This window comes from Pantherophis guttatus, chromosome 3, assembly GCF_059756535.1.
Source record: "Pantherophis guttatus breed Tessera chromosome 3, ASM5975653v1, whole genome shotgun sequence".
NCBI classification, from domain to species: Eukaryota; Metazoa; Chordata; class Lepidosauria; order Squamata; family Colubridae; genus Pantherophis; species Pantherophis guttatus.
The window spans coordinates 115,619,681-115,644,333 of record NC_142065.1 but is presented as its reverse complement, the minus strand read 5'-3'; the positions used below and the strand labels follow the sequence as shown (position 1 = coordinate 115,644,333).

Sequence of the window (24,653 nt, the reverse complement as noted above, 5' to 3'; positions counted from 1 at the left end):
AATGTAATTGTAAAACTTTTGCAATGAAAGAAGGTACCGACCCAAACCAAATTCAAAACCACAGGCCAATTTCACTTCTGAATGCAGAAGTGGCTTTTTATGGCTATCATAGCAGGAAGGATGAAAAAAATACTGAATAAAATTATTCACTCTGACCAAAAATGGTTTTCTCCCTTCTAGACAAATTAGAGATAACACAAGAATAGTATTGAACATATTAGAGTATTACGAGGCGCATCCAGAGAAACAAATTGCCCTTGTGTTGTGACCCCGATTCCCGAGCCTGTCCTAACAAAAGAAGAGGACTCAGAAGGTGATGGGGAGGAATTGATAAGGCCTCCCTCTCCAGGACCCTCCTCTCTGGCAATGCCTCAGGTTCCATCCGAAGGCCAAGAGGAACAGCCTGGGATATGCCAGGAGGAAAGCATATCAGAACAACAACAGATAGGGAGCGAGGATGATGAATCCTGCCTTGATCCCAGGCAGCGTCGGAGGGAGAAGCGTGCGCAGCAACGAAAGAGGCGTGGGAGGGCCAGAGATTGAGCTGAGTCACTGAGCTCACAAGGAATAAAAGTGGATGTGATTGCTCTTCAGGCTTTGTGACGGTCAAAGTTAAAAACCTGAGAGTCACATCGCGTTACCTGAAATCTGTCTTGTGCATATTTTGGATTGGACCTTGGCTAATTCTTGCTTCGTGGATTACTTTTTGCTACCGAACCGGACTGAGGAGAAACTCTCTCTCTTGTTGACTGTGAGTGAAAACTGACTTGGCAGGCATTTCGCAGTTTACTGCCAAAACTCTTATCTGCAAGGGTTTCTAGTCTGATTGCTTAATAAAATCTTGGCAGGTGTGCCTGGTTGTGTGTTTGCCTGTGTGGGGAAGCGCACACATGCACAAAAAGCATTTGATAATTTAAATTGGAAATATATGATTAGTCAAATTAGAGAAATGAAATTCGGTGGCAAATTTGAACAAATTATTTATTTATTTATTTATTTATTTATTTATTTATTTATTTATTTAATTTATATACCGCCCTATTCCTGAGGGACTCAGGGAGGTGAACAGCGAACGATAAAAATACATGTAATACAAACGTTAATTAAAAAAAAAAACCAATTAAAATATACTAAACACTCTGGTCCTAGATAATTCAAGACATCCCAGTTTAAAATAAAATCAAAAGCAATATAAAGGGAAAGTTAGGCCAGGCCGGCCTGCTGAAACAGGAATGTTTTGAGGGCACGGCGGAAAGTGCGCAGATCCGGAATCTTCTGTATCTCTGGGGGGAGCTCGTTCCAGATGGTGGGTGCCCTCATAGAAAAGGCTCTCCCCTTGGGGGCCGCCAGTTGACACTGTTTGGCTGACGGCACCCTGAGAAGCCCCTCTATATGGGAGCGTACTGGGCGGTGAGAGGCTATTGGTGGCAGAAGGCGGTCTCGTAAGTACCCCGGTCCTAAGCCATGGAGTGCTCTAAAGGTGGTAACTAAGACCTTGAAGCGCACCTGGAAGACCACAGGGAGCCAGTGCAGCTCGCGCAGGAGGGGAGCCACATGGGAGCACCATGCTGCTCCCATAACTACCCGCGCGGCCGCATTCTGGACCAGCTGGAGCCTCCGGGTGCTCCTCAAGGGGAGCCCCATGTAGAGAGCATTACAGTAGTCCAGGCGTGAAGTGACGAGGGCATGAGTGACCGTATTTAACGAGTCCCGATTCAGAAAGGGACGCAACTGGCGAATCAGGTGAACCTGATAAAAAGACCTCCGGCCACAGCCGTCAAGTGTTCTTCTAAAGACAGCCGTGAGTCCAAGAGGACGCCTAAGTTGCGAACCCTCTCCGTGGGGGGCAATGACTCATCCCCAATAGTCAGTGATGGCACCAACTGACTATATCGGGACGTCGGAAACCACAGCCACTCGGTCTTGGATGGGTTGAGCCTGAGTCTGTTCCTCCCCATCCAGATCCGTACAGCCTCCAGGCACTGGGACATCACTTTGGGGTGGTCCGGGGTGGAGATGTATAGCTGAGTATCATCAGCATACAGCATACTGATGATACTTCACCCCAAAACCACGGATGATCTCACCCAGCGGCTTCACATAAATGTTGAACAGAAGGGGTGAGAGAACCTGTGGCACCCCACATACAAGGGGCCTCGGGGTCGACCTCTGCCCCCCTGTCAACACAGACTGCGACCAATCAGAGAGAAAGGAGGAGAACCACCGCAACACAGTGCCCCCCACCCCTAACTCTTCCAACCGGTGCAGCATGATACCATGGTCGATGGTATCAAAAGCTGCTGAGAGGTCTAATAGGACCAGGACAGAGGAGCAACCCCTGTCCCGGGCCCTCCAGAGATCATCTACCAATGCGACCAATGCCGTTTCCGTGCTGTATCCAGGCCTGAAGCCCGACTGGAACGGATCTAGATAAGCTGATTCATCCAAGTACTGAGGAAGCTGTCGCGCTACCACACTCTCAACAACCTTCGCAACGAAGCGAAGGTTGGAGACTGGACGGTAATTAGCCAACACTGCTGGGTCCAGGGAAGGCTTCTTGAGGAGAGGCTTCACCACCGCCTCTTTCAAGGCGGCGGGGAAGGCACCCTCTCTCAAGGAAGCATTTATAATCCCCTGGAGCCAGCCTCGTGTAACCTCCCGAGAGGCCAGCACCAGCCAGGAGGGACACGGGTCCAATAAACATGTGGCTCAGTCTGCCCAGTATCTTGTCCACGTTTTCCGGAGTCACAGAATATTCTCAAGACTTGAGTAATATTCTCAAGACTTGCCTCCATCCTCCCTCCCGAATCTACCCAGTCAGAGTCCAAATTTTCCCGAATCTGAGCGATTTTGTCATACAGATATTGTACAAAGTCCTCGGCTCTACCCTCCAAGGGGTCCTCCCATGCTTCCTGGTGGAGCAGGGAGCGGGTCACCCTAAACAGGGCGGCTGGGCGATAATCTGATGACGCAATAAGAGCAGAAAAATAGTTACACTTTGCCGCTTTTATTGCCACCAGGTAGGTCTTAATATGAGACCTTACCAGTGTTCGGTCAGATTCAGAACGGCTGGCCCTCCAACTGCTCTCCAGGCGTCTTTTCCGGCGTTTCATCTCCCTCAGCTCCTGGGTGAACCAGGGAGCCAGGTGAGATCGACGCTGGGTTAGAGGCCGCAAAGGCACGACCCGGTCCAAAGCTCCAGCGGCCGCCCTATCCCAGGCAGCCACTAGGTCTTCAGTCGAGCCGTGTGCCAGAGCCTCAGGAAATGGCCCAAGCTCCGTCTGGAACCTATCCGGGTCCATCAGGCGCCTGGGGCGGAACCACCTCATTCAAATGATTGAAGCAATTTATCCGTCTCAAAAAGCAAACATAATAATAAACAGAAATTACAAAAACATTTGAAATAAAGAAAGGAGTCTGCCAGGGATGCCCTCTGTCATCTCTGCTTTTTATTTTGACTTTAGAATCGCTATTGATGAAAATTAGAGCAAACCCAAAGATTATAGGAACGAAAATTAGAATGGAAGAATATAAATTCTTTGTGGATGATTTGATATTTTTTTGGGGGAGACCCAAAGGACCAATATTATTACGGGAAATAAAAAAATATGGGGAAGTAGCAGGCCTTAAAATTAATAAGACAAAAACAAAAATGATAGTCAAAAATTTAACAATACAACAGGAAACAGGAAACAGGAAAGAGGGGAAATTAGGATTACAGAATGTGAGAAAAGTTAAATACTTAGGAATTTGGTTGACAGCGAAATGTTCTTCAATCAAAGAAGACAACTATGTAAAGCTTATGCAACAAATTAAAATTGATTTGGAAAGATGGGGGGTATTAAATCTATCCTTACTGAGTTGACGATTAAAATGAATATTCTTCCGAAATTGTTATATTTTTTTCCAAACTATTCCCATAAAATTAGATAAGAAATTTTTTATAGAACTGAATCAAATTACAACAAAATTTATATGGGCGAAGGAAAAAGCAAGAATAAAATTATCAGACCTTTAGGACAGTAGAAGCAGAGGTGGCTTAGGGCTCCCAGACTGGCGACTTTATTATCAGGCAGCAACTCTAGTTTGGATTAAAGAATGGATGAACCTGAGAAATAAAAGATTACTCACACTGGAAGGACATGACTTAAAAAAAGATGGCATGCCTTCATATGGGACAGAGAGAACAAATCTCATTCCAATTTTTTTCAACATAAAATAGGAGAAGCTCTAATGCAAACATGGCATGAAATTAAGAAAAAACATTACATGAAAATTCCAAATTGGGTTTCAACTATGGAAGCAATGATCCATCCTAATACATTGAATTTAAGTAAAATAGTAAAATACAATGAAATTTTAGACAACCAGGGGAATCTAAAAAGTAGGCAAGAATTGGAAGAACAGGGAATAAATATAGATTGGTGGCCTTATCTACAATTAAAATCAAGATATATAAAAGATAAAAATGAATATGGCATTGAAATTCTACCAAAACAATTAGATAAAATAATAATTGGCCCAGATGAAAAATTAATAACCAAAATTTATAATTATTTACTAGAATTTGACAGAGCTGAAGGCATAGTAAAAGGAACTATAATAGCCTGGGCTAGGAATATTGGACATAATATCGAACTAGAGGATTGGGAAATAATTTGGAACAAAAATTATGAACTCTTGCCTCTAGTGGAATAATATCAGCATCCATGAGAATTATAGTATTTGAAATGCAAAATGAGGTATCGTAAGAAAACCTAAGAGCCAGTTTGGTCTAGTTAAAGGGCTGGCATAGAAACCAGGAGACTGAGTTCTAATTCTGCTTTAGGCACGAAAGCCAGAAAGGTCAATTTGGGCCAGTCACCCTTCTCAACCTAACAGGGTTGCTATTTTGGAGAAAAAAGAAGGCGGAAGGAATATTAGGTATATTCACCACTCTAGTTATTTATAAAAATAATAAATACAAGATAAAATCTTCAGAATACAGAATAACGAAGTTGGAAGGGACCTTTGAGTTAGAATAGAATGAGCTGGAAGGGACCTTGTAGGTCTTCTAGTCCAGCCCCCTGCTCAAGCAGGAGAACCTATACCAGTGACTATCTGGACTCTTCTTAAAAACATCCAGTGATGAAGTGCCCACGATTTCTAAAGGCAAGCTGTTCCACTGGTTAATTGTCCTCACTGTTAGGAAGTTTCTCCTTAATTCCAGGTTGCTTCTCTCTTTGATTAGCTTCCAACCATTGTTTTTTGTCCTGCCCTCTGGTGCTTTGGAGAATAATTTGACCCCTTCTTCTTTGTGGCAGCCCCTCAAATACTGGAATACTGCTATCATGTATTCTAGTGCAACCTCCTGCTCAAGCAGAAGATTCTATACCTGTGATGATGAACCTATGGCACGCGTGCCACAGGTGGCACGCGGAGCCATATCTGTGGGCACATGAGCATTGCCCTAGCTCAGCTCCAGCCTGCATCGTGCGCTGGCCAGCTGACTTTTGGGCCTTTCTGGAAGTTGGAAAATGAGCCATTTCTGGCCTCCAGAGGGCTTCCGGGGGAGTGGGGAAGGCTGTTTTTGCCCTCCCCAGGCTCCTAGAAAGCCTCTGGACCCTGGGGAGGGTCGCGTGTGCATGCACGGGAGCAGGGCGCATTGAATTATGGATGTGGGCACGTGCGCGCTCGACCCCCCCATGCTCCCCCCTGCTTTTGGCACGCGATGGCAAAAAGGTTAGCCATCATTGTTCTATACCATTCTGAACAAATGGCTGTCCAATCTCTTCTAAAAAACTTCTAGTGTTGGAGCATCCACAACTTCTGTTCCACTTATCAATTGTTCTCACTGTCAGGAAATTTCTCCTTAGATCTAGGTTGGATCTCTTTTTGATACATTTCCATCCACTCCTACTTAAAAAATTTTTTAAAAAAGAGAAACTAGTGAACAATGTGCATTGGCTTTAAATTATTGTGAGTGCATACCTTGCACCATATAGCATCTGAGATATTATTTTGGCTTTAAAGGGTTAACAGGACAGGTGTCAGACCTGGAAGCCATCTTTTACCTTTGAGCCTTCAGGCCTGCCACAAATTCTACTGTGGGAAAATGGGAGGGGGGATTGTATGGAGTGAAGATGATATGTAGTCAAAATACATTCTTTCCAGAAAATCAAGGCCACTTTGCCCTTCAGCTGCGCTGAGAAGACTGGGGAGGTATCTTCTGTTCCGGAGGATACCTGATTGGTTCATGTGATGGACATGTGGGTGATGGGCAAGGACTTGAACTTTCTTTTGGGTGAGGAAAACCTGGAAGCTCAGATTCAGGTTTTCCCAGATGTGCCAATATGACATCTCCAATAAAAAATAGCTTTGAGGAAATTCAGGCCTCGGAGTTTGATTTTGTTGGGGGTGTTACTTGGCAATAGGTACCATACTTTTCAGAGTATAAGACGCATTCCCCCTCCCCAAAAGAGGGTGGAAATGTTGGTTATACACCGAATACAGCCATTTTTGGCCTTCTGAAACCCCTCCCCATGCATCCCGTTTTTGCCAAAAACAGGGTTTGGGAGGCCTGCAGAGTGCTCCTGGGGACTAGGGAGAGCAAAAATGCAACACATGGGGGGTTGGGAGGCCAAAAACGGACTTTTTTTTTTGCAAAAACGGGGGCGCTTTTTCCCTCCCCAGCCCCAGAAGCACTCTGCAGGCCTCCCAAATCCTCTGCAGGCCCAGTTTCTTGGCTTTGGCAGAAATTGCTATAGCTTATTACTGCCAAGGTTTGAGAACTTGAAAAATCACACCATATTTAAATGCTGGAATTTATTCAATTTTAAATTCCAGGAGACAGTGTAGGACCATGGGCCTAGAGTGCTATGGTCCATGGGGTTGTGAAGAGTAGACACGACTTAGTGACTGAACAACATCAAAATTCAATTTTATTTCCAATTTTCCATGATTTGGGGGACAACAAAGTCTTCTTGAGAAAGCTGTAATTTTGGTTTTAGAGTTATTAATGGAAAACTCTTCCTCCTTACACAACTCCACTAAGGCCCACAGATTTTCCTGAGGCCCACTTACATGAATGAAAAAATTGCTACATCATTGTCATATACAGTAGCAGTACCATATTCCAGTCACCAAGTTTAGGATGGTGAAATTCCTTTTTGGTTAAGACAATTACTGTTGAATTGACATAGATATTAAATAGGAGAGCTAGAATAAAACTCTGTTTCACTCCTCAGTTGATTGGAATGTCTGAAGTAAGGTGGCCAACTATCACAACTAACACACATCAAGGCATTTTCATACAGTATCCCAATTAGGAAGATGGAAAGATATTAACAGAGTTGGAAGGGACCTTATAGGTCATCTAGTCAAGCCCCCGCTCAAGCAGGAGACCCTACACCAGTGATGGCTAACCTTTTTGTCATGGCGTGCCAGGAGGGGGGGGCAGGGGGGTTCTCACATGTGTCCACACCTATAATTCTATGTGCCCCGACCCCGCGCATGTGCGTGCGACCCCCCGCACTCCTGGCACGTGATGGCCTGGTAGGCCCATTTTTCTCTCTTGCCGGGCTCCAGAGCCTTTCTAGCAGTCTGAGGAGGGAGAAAATGGCCTTCCCTACCCCCATGGAGGTCCTCCAGAGGCCAGAAATGGCCCGTTTGCCAACTTCCGGTGGGACTGGAAGGCCCATTTTTTGCTGTCCCCAGCCTCCAGAGCCTCTCTAGGAGTCTGGGGAGGGCGAAAACGGCCTTCCCCACCCCCACAGAGGTCCTTGGGAGGCCAAAAATGGCTCATTTGCCAACTTCCGGAAGTTGGCAAAGGGGCTGTTTTCAGCCTCCCGAGGACCTCCGAGGCCATTTTCGCTCTCCCCAGACTCCTAGAGAGGCTCTGGAGGCTGGGGACGGCAAAAAATGAGCCTTCCCCACCACCCCCCGAGGCCCTCCGGAGGCAGGAAACAGCCTGTTTCCCCACTTCTGGCGGGCCCAAAAGGCCCGAAAATCAGTTGGCCGGTGCGCACCGGAGCTGAGCTCACATGCCCAGTGATATGGCTACGTGTGCCACCTGTACGTGTACACCATTTCTGACAAATGGCAGTCCAATCTTTTCTTGAAAATCTCAAGTGATGAAGCTCCCACCACTTCCGAAGGAAGCTGTTCCATTAGTTGATTATTCTCACTGTCAGAAAGTTCCTCCTCATTGAATCTCTCCTTGGTCAGTTTCCATCCATTATTCCTTGTCTGGCCTTTAGGTGCTTTGGAAAACAGCTTCACCCCCTCCTCTCTGTGGCAGCCCCTCAAATATTGGAAGACTGCTATCATCTCCCCCCTGGTCCTTCTCTTCACTAGACTAGCCATACCCAGTCCATGTAACCATTTTTCATATGTTTTAGTCTCCAGTACCCTAATCATCTTGGTTGCTCTCCTCTGCACTTTTTCTAGAGTCTCAACATCTTTTTTATAGTGTGATGACCAAAACTGGATGCAGTATTCTAGGTGTGGTCTTACTTACTAAGGCTTTATAGAGTAGTATTAGTACCTCACTTGATCTTGATTGTATCCCTGTATGATTGTATGACTTTTCAGATTCCGCCTGACTTTACTGCAATCACTTTCTCTCAGTAAAAGTTATTTTGATTCAACTTAATGGATTCAAGAGTTTTGCTTTCCTGAGGGACCAGCTGGGGCAGGTCCTTACACTCTCTTTATTGCGGTTGATTGAGAATCATGGATTGTTAAGCAAGTACCTACGTGGCCCAAGCCAAGCCATTCCGGGGTCCCTCCCAGCCCAATCCTCATTAAGATAAGGGACTGCCTTCAACTACCCCCACCTGCCTATCTCTCTTTCCTTTGTCCTTTTGGATTTGCAGGGCAGCAAGCAAACCCAGAACCACATGGTTCTGCAACTGCCTCCTATGCCCTAGGAAGTCTCAGCAAATGCTGGCAAACATTCATTTGCCAAGCTACCTTTCCAATCCCACATAGCTCCCCAGCCTGCCCCAGCAAGCAAGTCAGCAAGCATTTCGTTGATTTCAGCTCAGTCAGTCTCAGTCTACTTTGTTAAGGTAGTCTGTCTGCTTCTCATGAGGTACCACACCTTTGTTTTCTCCCCTTTCAGTTGGAGGGAAAGGAAAAGACCAAACTTAACAAAAGTGGAATTTGGAAAATAAAATAAAATTCAAAGTAAAAGAAGGTCTTGGAGCTAAGTGGAATACTCCCTAACTAATTTTAAGCAGATTAGATTTGAAGGAAGTGCTGGGATCACACAGTAGGGAATCTCATCAACAGCTGGCCCATTTTACTAAGCCTCAGAGAGACAGATCCAAAAATGATGATGGTTCTCTTTCAATCTTCAGAAGCAGTATATTTACTTAAAAAACAATAACAAAAGGAAAACAGATGGTGTTTCTTGAATCAAATCAGAAAATACCTGATAAATTTTCTTTGTTATGTCAATTATTCTTAGTATTATAAACTTTCAAACTGAATTTGTTTTCATTGTAGTATTATACTTAAGATTTTTAATATTAAAATTAAAAAATGAAATGAAATGGTCACAGAGAATGAAAAAAATCTTTGTTTTCAAAGTGGACGTTTTAAGAAACAATAATTCCGTTTTCTGCTACAAACTGAAGATAGCTCAGCAGTTATATGGGGTTGGTTTAAGGCATATTACTATTCTGAAATAGTTAGTGGAAGAGAGCTTTCATACATCCGCTGGCTGCATAAAGGAAGAAACTAGCTCTCCTGCACTGGCTTGAGTAAGACACTTGCTATTTGAGACTACCCTTCTTTTCGAGAACTGTCCCATGTAGCAGCCATTCTTCCTGTTTCTTATGTAACTTATAGCATTGCATGATGAAAGAACATGTGAATGCTCCTTCCTTCTTAGTCCATTACTTTCTTTCCTGGTAAATCATGATTTTCAATTGCAAAATGCTTATACAGAAAAACAATTTAGATTATTAGTTTATGGAAAATGTTTTACAGATTAAGAGAGTTGGAAGGGACCTTGGAAGTCTAGTCCAAGACATGAATGGCAATCACATGACTGTGGGACACTGCAGCAGTTGTAAATGTGCGTCAAATGCAAAACATGCAAATGGTGATCATGTGGCTGTGGGATACTGATGAAACACGCAAATGGCAATTATATGACCATGGAATGTTGTAACCACTATAAATGAGAGTATTGGTGGCAAAGATATTTTTTTAGCACTGATATAGCTTTGAATAATTGCTGAAACAGTTGGTAAGTGAGGACTATCTGTATCAGTTGTGAATTGGGTTTCTGGTGATAAAATTAGTAATGAAGTTGAATGGAGATACCTCTAGCTACTACCATTAAGAATAATAGGGGTATATATGTAAAAGATAAGAAAGGAAGAGAAAGAAACAGATAATCTCCAATTTCATTCCCTTCCAGCAAGCCTTTCCTTTCCTTCAGTGGTCAGACTTTGTAATAGGCATGGCAATAAATTTCAGTTCTGGAGGTGATTGGTGCAGTGATAAAGAAAGTACCACTGCTGGTTTGTAATTCTAATCTGTTTTATGTCTTTATGGTTTATTACACTGTAAGCTACTGAGAGTTGCCTTGACCTGTGAGATAGGTTTCATATAAATTTAATAAACAAACAAATTCTCCAGGCATATCACCCTTTAAGGAACTTATAGCAAAAGCCTGTAGGTATGACATAACGAGACAATTAGCTTTTTTGCAGAGAAATTGGGAGCCATGGACTGCAAAACAAAAGACAGAGCTGCCTGTTTGTCTGCCTGCCTGATCTACTTGCCTCCATGGTTTACATTCTAGAGATTTCCTTTCACCTTTTTAAGTTAAAGGAAATCTGATTATCTTCTTTCTGATTTAAAGACTGGGAGATATGTGCTTAAAATGTACAGTACGTAAAAGGTTTGGTTCAACTTGAGAATCTGGAAGACCATGATTCTACATCTTGCTGGTGCTATATTTAGTATGGATCGGGACAGCAAAATTAGATCTGGTCCATCTAACTTTGGTAATCATGGTAAAATATGTCTGGTTTTTCTCTGCACTTGATCACATTATACCGTAGATGAGAATAATTCATAGTATGTCTTATTAGAGATTGATACATTGTTAGGTATATATGAAGACAGAAGCTGATGAGTTGGAAACCAGTGATTCTAATCTGGTAACTTTACCATTACATCAAGTTGGCTTTCTCATAACTGTCTATGGAGATCTGAAGTGATAAATATGTTATTACAAAACATGTATAGTTTGCTTCGAGAATACATTCACTTGCATTAATTTCTAACTTGATGTAACGCTGGAGACAGGTGATAATCCCTGGCCAGAATCTTTAGGCATAATTTCTGTTTGCAGCTTGAGGAAGCAAACTAGATATTTGTAAGCATAAGACTACCCAGTTGCTCTCTTGACTTTTCTTGTCCTTTGCTTCTCATTCTGGATAAGCTTCAAGAGAGATTTAAATACTTGGATGCAAGAAATTGTTAATGTCTCATTAATCAAGAAATATTTTTTACTCTCCATCCTGAAATGATGACATTAAAGAAAGCCTGCTCTATGTGAGAAGGAAGTTCTATAGAGTAGAAAATCTATGGTAAAGAATGGGGCAAATGCAGTCATTTATTGACAGTTCTTCAAACCTAAAATCTTATTTCAGTATGCTTTTCACTTTCTTTTTCTTCTCATTCATTTGAGCTGTCCAGAATTGCTTCAATAGTGAGATGGGTGGAATAATTAATTAATTATTTTCTGTGCCTCAATCACCTGCAATAAAAATCTGCAAAAAAATTTCCAGCATGATGAACAATTAGTTCCCAATATCATTCTTGGGTAAAAGTAGTACAAATTCTTTGCCAATTAGATGTACTTTACTAGAGGGCTTTTTAATTTGCTGTAAGTTTCTTACCATTCTCAGGGTGTTCCATCTCACCAATGCTGCCATCAGGTGTGGTGCGTTCATAGTGGTCCTCAGGTAAGGCCAGAGGCCCTATCCGAGGCCCTGATGAAGATTTGCTGCTAGGTGTTTCTGACTCTTCAAGGCCACTGTCATAGTAACTGTGCTGGGAGGGATCCTGCAGATCTTGAGCTTGATTGGCTGCAGAGAATGTCACTCGGCGATGAGGTAACTGCAAAAAGCAAAGCAAAATCCTTAATTAATCTGTTCAACACAAGTACAGTAAAAAGATGTATCTTCAATAAGTGACCCCAAAATATTCTACAATGAAATCTAATATATATGTTTCCATTAAAGAAAATCTACCTAAATTATAGACAAGATTATAGAGTGTACAGAATTTAAGGCAAATATGTCCACAGTAATAATTGACTGTCAGTTGTTAACTTCTGGTAGAACATCATCAAATTAGCAATTATATTACTGAGTCATGGACAGGCATTTCTGTTCTTAAAATAATAAAAGAATTCAAAATTTTTGGATTTTGATGCTTTGTAAAAAAGTTTGTTATAACCACAAATGGTTATTGTTGTAACCACGATATATTCTATGATATATTGTGTACCTGTGGTACAACATATATCATAGTGTGTAAAATACAATAAAACAAAATAAAGTAATAAAAAGAGTATTGATGCAAATAGATTACTGTGTGTCTATAGATCTTGCTTCATAGAAATGCATACTACCGGGGTGGTGGGGGTGGTGCATGGCCTGTGACATGGCGGAACGACGTGAACTTCGGGGCTCCGGAGTGAGCGCCGATATCATAGCTGTTTTGGGGGTCCAGAGGGGACCATAGCCAACTCTGCAGCTGGGAAGACAGCCATTGAGAGCTGTCACAAAGCCGGAGTGGTAACGAGTGAAGGGAACGAAAGAGGAAACAAGGCACAACATCTGGATGAGAAAGAAACTTCTGTCTTGGAAATAAGACCTCTACTTTTTAACACATAACCTGAACTGTCAAAAAAAAAAAAAAAACTAATTAGAAACGAAAAGGAACGGCAAGAGCGAAAGGGGAGGAAGTGGATATCTGGCTACCTCCCCATTTCCGGGTTAGCGACGAAAAAGCAATGGCTGCAAATAAAAATTAATTTTCTTAAAGAATATGAATTGATTTGGAAAATAATGGAAAGCAGATTGGGCAAAGTGAATTTAGATTGAAATACGGATGTATTTTGGACTTTAAAATAGATACTGGAAAGGTCTAAGTCGGAACAAATAGACTTCAGATCAGTGAAAGTAAGTTGTGAAGTTATATAGTACCATCTGATGGTGAAAAAGAAATCTCTTTTTTTTTCTTGGATGTGTGGCGAGAACAAAGAATGACCTTGAGTAACATTTGAGATAAACTGTCTTTTGACTTATTGGGAGTAAAAGAGGAGAAGGGGAAAAAGAAAAAAGATTACCAACTGAATAATAGATTAAAGACTATTTTGTTTAAATTGTTATTTTTTGTCTACACGTATTATCTGCTGTTATACTATTTTTGCTGACTATTTGGAGTGAAAATTTTTGGATCTTTTCTCTTCCTTTCCACTATTTTTGCTCAAAACCTGAAATGTGAAAAAAACTAAAATTTGGATATTGTATTTTTCTTTTCTTTTTTGGATTTTGCACCTTTTGACATTCAACATTTTGGATTTTGGATACATACTCTTTTTTCCTCTATTTATTGTTTATTATTAATTTAATTTAATTTAATATTTGAATTTATATACCGCCCTTCTCCCGAAGGACTCAGGGTGGTGAACAGCCAGAAGTAAAAAACATCAAATACAAAATTTAAAAACAATTTAAAAATAAATTAAACATTTTGGCCCAACCATTAAAAATCCAAATTAAAATACACAATTGGAGAGATTAAGCCAGCCCGACTTGATGAAATAAAAAGGTTTTGAGGGCCCGACGGAAAGTACGTAAGTCCGGAATCGTCCGTATCTCCGGGGGGAGCTCGTTCCAGTGGGCAGGTGCTCCCACAGAGAAAGCTCTCCCCCTGGGGGTCGCCAGTCGGCATTGTTTGGCCAACGGCACTCGGAGACAACCCTCTCTGTGGGAGCATACTGGCCGGTGGGAGGCTCTCGGTGGCAGAAGGCGGTCCCATAAATATCCAGGCCCTAAGCCAAAGGTAGTCACCAACACCTTGAATCGCACCTGGAGGACCACCGGGAGCCAGTGCAGCTCACGCAGGAGAGGTGTTACATGGGAGCGCCATGACGCTCCCATAATCACCCGCGCGGCTGCATTCTGGACCAGTTGGAGCCTCCGGGTACTCTTCAAGGGGAGCCCTGTAGGGTTATTACAGGGTTCATCTGTATGGTTTTTGGAACTGCAGTTACACGAAATTGCAAACATCAGCAATTCTCATCTTTGAGCAGTGTTTCTAGCATGTACAAGGACACAGGGTGAAACAATGTATAACCTGTAACATTTGCCGCTTTCAGTGTATCTTGTGTAGCTATCATTGTGTGTGAATACATGCATTTTCTCATGAAAACCAATGATGTAATTACTAACCAATTATTGTGCCTTGGAGATTTGTTAACCAATAATAAAGTAACACGCATAGTAGGTGAGAACTGAGAAACTTAGAAACTATATAAACTATGTCTGATACTCAATAAAGTTGCTGTTGATTCTGCTGTTGATTCTACTCTCAACTCTGCTATCCGTGGATGTTTTCCTTTCATACATCACACACGTCTTCAGCCTCCGGGAAACGAATGCAACATTTGGCGCCCGGAACAGGGACCCATATTTTGTCCGGCAAGGACAGGCGCGCCGTCTCGATCTTATCTCTTATAAGATTTTTGTAAGTATGCTTTCGCTTTCTCAAGAACAAAGGAAGCATGTAGATGATTTACTTTATCTTCTTAAAAAGTCTGAACTTTCTGTTTCACAGAAGGCTCTTTATCGGCTGGTACGAGAAATTGCCTTAACTTCTTCTTTCTATCCTGATAGGGGTTCTTTGAAATTGTCAGATTGGGATAAGGTTGGCAAGGTTTTGCATTCTAATACAAGTTTAAAGGTAGATATTTTGCATGCTTGGCATCTATGTAGACATGCTATAGTAATGTTTGGTAGGAAGGAAGAGGAGTTTTCTTCTCCTTTAACACCTCCTTCTGAAGTTTTGATTTCTGATTCTAAAATACCTCCTTCTGACACTCTGCCTGAAAAGGAAGCTTTGACTTCTGACTCTAAAGAAGCTTTAACTTCTGATTCTAAAGCTGAAGTTTCTAAATCTGAAGTATTTCCTTCTGCTTCTTCTGATAAAGCTGAAGTTTCTAAATCTGACATTCTTCAATCTCCTGCAACTGTTTTAACTTCTGATTCTAAAGCTGAAGTTTCTAAATCTGAAGTATTTTCTTCTGTTTCTTCTAATATAGTAATACCTTCTGCTCCTTCTGACACTGAAATATCTTCTGCTCCTACTGACACTAAAATACCTTCTGTTACTACTGATCTTGAAAAGATTTTGAAGCCCCTTTCTGAGATTTTAAAACCTCTTTCTGAGATTTTGAGACCTCCTTCTGAGATTCTAAAACCTCCTTCTGATTCTTCTGTTCCTTCTGGTATTGAACAAAAGAATTTAAAATCTCCTTCTATTTCATCTGACACTGAACAGAAACTTTCTAACATTGAATTGAAACCTCCTCCTTCTAATAATGTTCTAAAGTCTCCTTTTCAAAAGATGGTTGAAAGTTGTAATGCAGATGTTGCTATTTCTGGGGAAGAGTTAGCTGAATTGTTGTCAGTATGTCCAGTGCAATATCAACCAGGACCACAAGCTGGACAACAGATTGCAGAATGGGAAGGTTTGCCATTTCAAATTTTACGAGAATTGAAGAAGGCTATTTCTGATTATGGAATTACTGGGAATTTTACTAGAGGTCTTTTAGAGGGAATTAAGAATGGGTATACTATGGTACCTCAAGATTGGAAGCAATTGTTTCGGATGATTTTGACTTCTATGCAGTATGTAGTTTGGGAAAATGAATATTTACATCACTCTCATGCAGCTGCTTTAAGTGGTGGTGGTGCTTACACAGTAGAACAATTGTTTGGATCAGGTCAATTTGCAACCATTCCTACACAGCTTGTTCTTCCTCCTGCTACATTATCTGTAGTTTCTGAGTGTGCTTTTAGAGCTTTTTTAAAGGTTCCACAAACTGGTGAGCCTAAAATTAGTTTTTCTAACATACGCCAGGGAACAACTGAGCCTTATGCTGATTTTGTAGAAAGACTTTCAAAAGCTCTACGTCAACAATTGGATAATCAAGAAGCAGCAGCAGAATTATTGCGTCAATTGGCTATTGAAAATGCTAATGTAGAATGTAAACGTGCTCTCCAACCTTTAAGAGCTACAAATCAATATACTTTAGCAGACATGTTACGTGTTTGCCAGGAAATTGGATCTCAATCGTATAATATGCATTTATTAGCTGCTGCAATTCAGAAAGGAAGAAAGCCTGTGGGGAATTGTTTCAAATGTGGTAAAGTAGGTCATTTTCAGAAAGATTGTCATTTAACGCCATCTACTGGTGGTGATCGTCCTACAAAGAAATGTCCTATTTGCAAGAAAGGTTTTCATTGGGCAAATCAATGTCGTTTTCATTCGGGAAACTTGCAGGTGGGTGTGGCACCCACCCAGAAACAAAAACGTGCCTTTCCCGTAAATCTTCTCCCCCTTCCTCCTCCCTCTCTTGTGCCTCCTCAGCCACAACAGGTAGCGCTGGGATCGATCTAATTACTCAAGAAGACTTGGATTTTAAATTTCCTTTAGAAGTTAAACTTGTTTCTTCTCAATACACTGGTCCTCTCCCTTCTGGATTAGTTGGTATTATTTTACCTCGCTCTTCTGCTCATAAAATAGGATGTTTTGTAGTTCCAGGAGTTATTGATTCTGATTACACTGGAGTTATTCTTATGCAAATTTGGGTTAATATTCCACAATTTCTTCCTAAAGGATCTTCTGTTGCACAACTTCTTTTTCTTCCTTACAAGGTACCTAATCCAGGTACTGGACAACGTGGTAATTCTGGATTTGGTTCAACTCTTAATTCTATAGGACTTCTTCAGTCTATTAATTCTTTTAGACCACTTCTTACTTTATATCTTAATAAACAACCTTTTCAAGGTCTATTAGACACAGGTGCCAATGTTACTGTCATCTCCCTTTTACAGTGGCCTGTGCAATGGCCTAAACGTGATGTTCATTCCTTGTGGGGCATTGGTGGGTCTACAACTGCTTGGCAAAGCATTCATCCTATAGTCATCACAACTTCTGCTGGTAAGTCTGTCTCTTTACATCCTTACATTTTAGATATTCATACTAACATCTGGGGCAGGGATCTTCTTTCTCTTCTTAATGCTCATTTGATTCTAGATGATGGCACTTCCTCTTAAATGGCTTTGTTCTACACCTGTTTGGATTGAGCAATGGCCTTTATCTTCTGAAAAATTGATTGCTCTTCATTCCTTGGTACAGGAACAATTGATTGCTGGTCACATTGAATCTTCCACTAGTCCCTGGAATATTCCTGTGTTCGTTATAAAAAAGAAAAGTGGTAAATGGCGCTTTTTACATGATTTGAGAAAAATAAATGACTGCATTCAACCAATGGGGCCTTTACAATGTGGCCTACCTAATCCTAATTTAATCCCACAATCTTATAAATTGTTAGTAGTAGATTTGAAAGATTGTTTTTTCACCATTCCTTTACAGTCGCAGGATAAAGAAAAATTTGCTTTCACTGTGCCTGTTTTAAATAATAGTCAACCTACACAACGATATCATTGGTCTGTTCTACCACAAGGTATGCTCAATTCTCCTACTATTTGTCAATATTTTGTGGATCAAGCTTTGCAACCTTTTCGTGCTCAATTTCCTTCTTTTCTAGTTTATCACTACATGGATGATATTTTAATAGCAGGTCCTGATTTTGATGAAGAACAAGTGCTACAAGCGTTAACTACCATTGTAGCCAGCAGAGGGCTCTACATCGCTCCTGAAAAAATACAACGTACTGAACCTTATTCATATTTGGGATTTAAAGTTTTACAATCTTCTTCCATTCCTATCTTACCTGAACTTAAAGTGCAATCTTCATATACTTTGGTCCAATGGCAAAAACTTTTAGGTACAATCAATTGGGCTCGTCCATATTTTCAAATTTCTACAGGAGAAATGTTACCTCTCTTTTCCTTGTTAAAAGGTTCTAAGCATCCTGACGATCTGGTGTCTCTTACTGCTTTGCAAAAGAAATGTCTTCAAAACATTCTAAATAAACTTAAACTGAGATATGTTGATAGAATTGTCTCTATAGCTACTAAATTATGGTTAGCAATTCTTCCTACTTCACCTTTACCTACTGGTTGTCTTTATTCTCCTTTTACTGAAAAAAACGATTCATATTCATGAATGGTTGAATTTGTCTGCTTCTCCTCCTAGAAATATTTTTCCTTATCAACAAGCCTTAGAAGAATTGATCATGAAAGCACGACGAAGATCTTTGCAATTAATAGGTCATGATTTGGATGGTATTGCTTTCACTCATACTAAACTTGAACATGAACATTTAATGACTGTTTCTGATTCATATCAAATTGCTTTTTCTCAATATCTTGGTGATATTCAATATTCTTTACCTAAAGATCCTAGAATAGTTATTACAAATACATTAATTTTTTCATTTTCTTCTATTTTTACTCGTTCTCCACTTCCTGAAGCTTTAACAGTGTTCACAGATGGATCACCTACTCGTGGTGTTGTGGTTTGGACGGATGGTCAACAATGGTTTTCTAAATTTACTTCTACTCAGACATCTGCCCAATGTTCTGAGTTGGCAGCTGTTATTTTGGCTTTGAGATTGTTTTCTGATCAACCTATTAACTTAATTGTTGATACAAAATATGTCTTTCTTGCAATGCAATCTCTTCCTTATGCATATTGTTCTGTTTCTCTTGATGTTAATCTTTTGTCTTTATTTTTATCTTTAAAACATGTTTTGGAAGAACGTGTCTTTCCTTTATATGTTGAGCACATTAGGAGCCATACTCCTTTTCAAAATTCTTTGACTGAAGGAAACAGACAAGCTGATGAAACTCTAAAAGATGTCACAATTCTTTTTTCCGATCCTGTTGCTAGTCATTCATATTTTCATCAAAATGCTAAATCTTTGGCTAAATAATTTTCTGTTCCTATCTCCCAGGCTCGTGATATTGTCCGGGGATGTACTTCTTGTCAACAATTTGCAGTTCCTTTTCCTATGGGAGTAAATCCTCGAGGAACAAAAGCCAACCAAATTTGGCAAATGGATGTCACACAATTTGCTACTTTTAAGCCATACACATATTTACATGCAACAATTGACACATATTCTCATTTTTTATGGGTTACTGCTTCTAGACATGAACGCACTTCTGATGCAGTGTCTCATTGTCTTTCTGCTTTTTCTGTCATGGGAAGACCAAGTCAATTGAAAACTGACAATGGTCCAGCATATACTAGTAAGGAATTTACTTCTTTCTGTCAACAATGGAACATTCAATTGATACATGGAATTCCTTACAATTCCCAAGGGCAAGCTTTCATTGAGCGAGCTCATCGTACATTCAAAGCTACATTGACTAAATTAATAAAAACTGAATCTGGTCCATTCCATTTGCGAAAGATTCAAAATTTGATCTCTATTGCTTTGTATGCATGGAATTACTTAACATTTTTAGATTCCTTTTCAGAAATTCCAGTCAATTTACATTTTCATATTCAGGATCCTGTTTCACGACCTTTGGTACTCTATCGTCAACTTCCTGATCCTGCCTGGTGTGGACCTACAAAACTTATAACCTGGGGTCGTGGTTACGCTGCAATTGAAGATCTGCAAACGAAAAAAGCTGTGTGGATTCCAGGCCGATGTGTTCGTCCTTATCATGGAAAAACAAATGAAAACTCTCAAGTTACAACATCCTCCACTCTTGACTTGGGACCAATTTGAAGTTCAACAACGATTCAACAAGTCCTTTCTTATGTGCTGTTTTTTCTTTTGTTTTCTCTCTCTATTTTCTGCTAATTCTGAAGCAATTATTGATTTTCCTCTTAGTCCTAATCTTTGGATTCGTCATGCTCAATATATGTTTTTAATTCATGGTAATAATGTAACTTTATATTATGAACCTCCTATGGCTTTTGGTCAAGTTGCCTTTATTCCTAATTTAGTTAAGTCTTCTGCTTTCATTGTTTCGCAACTTCAACATATTTCTTCTTCTTGGTTATTTTCTACTCCTCCGTATGAATTAAATTTAGTTAAATGGAAGTATCTTCGTATTAATCAATTTACTAGAGGTTTATGTTTTTGTTGTTATGCTCGTCATAATTGGCTTAATAAATGGTCTGATTATTCAAAAGCTAAACGTATTTTAGATAAAGTAGGGAATTATAGTTATTGTACTCAGAAATAATGGTTATGGGGTAATATTAATGAAACATCACAAGGACATAATATTGTACCTGATATGTATCCTGATGATTTTCCTATTTTTCAAGTTACTGATGTCTCTGATATGGGATCAAGTGGATCAATCTGTGCTGGATGGCAATTAAAAGATCCTGCTATGTGGTTTTTCTTTGATAAATATGCAACAAATGTACACCCTCAAAACTATCAATGTGCTGCAATTGGATATTTGTCTTTACCTGTACAAATAGGTGTTTCTGATAGATTGTCAACTCGAAGGAGACGTGCAGTCATGGGATCAACCTGTTCTGATGAAATTATTATTGATACTCAACTTTCTTCATTGCCTACTTTTGGACATGCTTTAGCTGGAGCCATAACTGGAACTATTACTTTGGGATCATATCCAGGAATAATAGCTCAAGAAAATAGACATTCTATTCTGGGACTAACATGTCGATTGGAGAAATCTATTAACGCTACTGCTGCCATTGTTCGAGATTTGCAAAATGAAATCGAAGAACTAAATCAAGATTTGATTCAACAACGTTTTGCCATAGACTATTTGTTAGCTCGTCAAGGTGGATTTTGTACCTTGGTTGGTCAACGTGCTTGTGCTGTGCATTTTCATTCACTTAATAAGACTATTGAAGATGAATTAGCTAATTTACAAGCTGATATAAAAAATAATGTACATGTGGAATTTTCTCCTTTTGCTTGGTTAACTGATTGGTTACCTGATCTTGCTTGGTTAAAACAATTGTTTTTCTATGGTGTAATTGTACTTGCATTACTTATACTTTTTTGTTGTTGTATGCAATGTATTCCTGCATTTTTTGCAATGTTTCGTAAGTCACCTCAACCTACTTTAAATGTGATTCAATGGCGTGCTCTTGATAAATTTCGTTTTCCTTCATTAAAATAAAAAGCGAGGAAATGTAGGGTTATTACAGGGTTCATCTGTATGGTTTTTGGAACTGCAGTTACACGAAATTGCAAACATCAGCAATTCTCATCTTTGAGCAGTGTTTCTAGCATGTACAAGGACACAGGGTGAAACAATGTATAACCTGTAACATTTGCCGCTTTCAGTGTATCTTGTGTAGCTATCATTGTGTGTGAATACATGCATTTTCTCATGAAAACCAATGATGTAATTACTAACCAATTATTGTGCCTTGGAGATTTGTTAACCAATAATAAAGTAACACGCATAGTAGGTGAGAACTGAGAAACGTAGAAACTATATAAACTATGTCTGATGCTCAATAAAGTTGCTGTTGATTCTGCTGTTGATTCTACTCTCAACTCTGCTATCCATGGATGTTTTCCTTTCATACATCACACACGTCTTCAGCCTCCGGGAAACGAATGCAACAGAGCCCCATGTAGAAAGCATTGCAGTAGTCCAAGCGGGAAGTGACGAGGGCATGAGTGACCGTGCGTAAGGAGTCCTGATCCAGAAAGGGACGCAACTGGCAAATCAGGCGAACCTGATAAAAAGCCCCCCTGGCCACGGCCGTCACATGCTCTTCTACAGACAGCCGTGCATCCAGGAGGACACCCAAGTTGTGAGCCCTCTCTGTGAGGGCCAACGACTTGCCCCCAATAGTCAGAGATGGCACCAACTGACTATATCGGGACGCTGGAAGCCACAGCCACTTGGTCTTGGATGGGTTGAGCTTGAGCCTGTTTCTCCCCATCCAAATCCGTACGGCCTCCAGACATCGGGACATCACTTCAAGGGCATCATTGGGGTGGTCCGGGGTGGAGATGTACAGCTGAGTGTCATCAGCGTACTGATGGTACTTCACCCCGAAACCATGGATGATCTCACCCAGAGGCTTCACATAAATGTTGAACAGAAGGGGCGAGAGGACCGACCCTTGCAGCACCCCACATACAAGGCGCCTCTGGGTCGCCCTCTGGCCCCCTGTCAACACAAACTGCGACCGGTCAGAGAGGAAGGAGGAGAACCATCGCAACACGGTGCCCCCCACCCCTAACCCCTCCAACCGGCGCAGCATGATACCATGGTCGATGGTATCAAAAGCCGCTGAGAGATCTAACAGGACCAGGACAGAGGAACAGCCCCTGTCCCGAGCCCTCCAGAGATCATCAACCAATGCGACCAATGCCGTTTCCGTGCTGTGCCTAGGCCTGAAGCCCGACTGGAACGGATCGAGATAAACCGCTTCATCCAGGTACTGGGAAAACTGTCGCGCCACCACACTCTCAACAACCTTCGCCAGAAAGCGAAGGTTGGAGACTGGATGATAATTTGCTAAAACAGCCGGGTCCAGGGAGGGCTTCTTGAGGAGGGGCCTCACCACCACCTCTTTCAAGGCGGCGGGAAAGTAGCCCTCTCTCAAAGAAGCATTAACAACCCCCTGGAGCCAGCCTCGTGTAACCTCCCGGGAAGCCAACACCAACCAGGAGGGACACGGGTCCAATAAACAAGTGGCCACACTAAGTCTACCCAGAATCCTATCCACGTCTTCAGGGGTCACTGGGTCAAACTCCTCCCAGATAACACTCTCAAGACCTGTCTCCGTCACCCCGTCTTTATCTACCCAGTCAGAGTCCAGGCCTTCCCGAATTTGAGCGACTTTGTCATGCAGATACTGCACAAAATCTTCAGCCCTGCCCTCCAAGGGGTCCTCCCTCGCTCCCGGATGGAGCAGGGAGCGGGTCACCCTGAACAGGGCGGCTGGGCGGTTATCTGCAGTTGCGATAAGAATGGAAAAATAATTAAACTTTGCCGTTTTTATCGCCACTAGGTAGGTCTTAATATGAGACCTTACCAGTGTTCGGTCGGATTCAGAAAGGCTAACCCTCCAACTGCTCTCTAGGCATCTTTTCCGGTGCTTCATCTCCCTCAGCTCCTCAGAGAACCAGGGAAGTAAGTGAGATCGGCGGTGGGTCAGAGGCTGCAAAGGCACGACACGGTTCAAAGCTCCAATGGCTGCCCTATCCCAGGTGGCCACCAGGTCTTCAGCCGGGTCGTGAGCCAGAGCCTCAGGGAAAGGCCCAAGCTCCGTCTGGAACCTATCAGGATCCATCAGGCGCCTGGGGCGGAACCACCTACTCAGTTCCACCTCCCTGCGGCGGGGTGTAGTGGTTTGAAGGTCAAGTTGAAGGAGAGAATGGTCAGACCATGACAAGGGTTTAATCACTACATCCCCTATATCTAAACCATTCAGCCACTGGCCAGAGTGGAGGAGATGGACTATAGCCTTACAACCACAGATAAAAGCTAGGAAAAGGCAGTTATACAGTTGGAAATGGACAAGGCAGACTTTTACTTAAGATTTGAAAACATAGAGGAAGAAAAAGAAACTTACCAGAAAAAATTGTTGAAATATTAGTGGAAGTTATGAAAGAGAGCCCAGAAAAGATAATTAATGAGATAGATGAGTGTGTACAGAGTATACACAAGATATGCGATGAAGAAACTTACCTAGAGAAATGCATGTTAGATTCACAAAAAAAAAAAAAAAAACGCTGAGAACAGTGATCTTGCAACTTATGAGGAACACAACAATACAATATAAAGGTAGAGATATAGTGGCATTGAAACAAGTTTCAAGAAGAGTGAGAGATCTAAGAAAAGAATACCAATTTTTGACGAAACATTTGATTAAAAAAGGAGTGAGTTTTAGATGGTTGATACCAGAAGGAATTCTGGTGAACCTACAAAAACAAAGGCAGAGCTATTCTATCGGCAATATATAGAACAACAAGAAGAAGTGAAAGTGAGAGAAGAAGGAGGGGCAAGCTGCCAAGAAGAGAAAAAAGAACAACTAATGGAGACAACCAAGGAACAAGAGCATTAAGAGAGGGGGCAAGAGCGAAAGAGATAAAAGAACAAAGAGAAACAAGAGTGACTAGATCTACTAAACAAATAAAAATGGAAGAAGTAAAAGTAATATCAGTGAATATAAATGGACTAAATTCAGTAATAAAAAGAAGAAGAATATTCAACAAACTAGAAAAATTAAAATTAGAGATTATAAATTTACAAGAAGTTCATATTAAGAAACAGCATAAATATCGACTTCCGGTTTGGTCTTCGTCGTCGCTAGATGGTCTTTTTTTAGACCGCCAGCCCCGCCGTCTGTAAAGAGCCGCTTCACGAAAAGAGAAGTGGCTTGAAAAACTCCCAATCCATAAGGAATTGCGAGCAGAGCCGGCGAGACTTGGTTGAGCCCCTGTGAAGCCCCCAGACTGCTTTTTTTTTGCTTCT

The 24,653-nt window shown here is 41.2% G+C and overlaps 1 protein-coding gene and 1 pseudogene across 6 annotated transcripts in view; one reads left to right on the top strand and one right to left on the bottom strand.

Moving 5' to 3' along the window:
• Positions 1-24,653, bottom strand: part of PCDH1 (protocadherin 1) — a 371,266-nt gene that overhangs the window by 34,659 nt on the left and 311,954 nt on the right. For all 5 annotated transcript variants that reach the window (XM_060686449.2, XM_087891198.1, XM_060686452.2 and 2 more), the window contains exon 4: positions 11,904-12,123. In XM_060686449.2, the coding sequence (XP_060542432.2) occupies positions 11,904-12,123 (220 nt within the window). The remainder of the gene's footprint in view (positions 1-11,903; positions 12,124-24,653) is intronic.
• On the top strand, positions 19,884-21,715 carry LOC148114781 (uncharacterized; annotated as a pseudogene). The gene has a single exon (XR_015733534.1). The product of XR_015733534.1 is annotated as an uncharacterized LOC148114781 (transcript).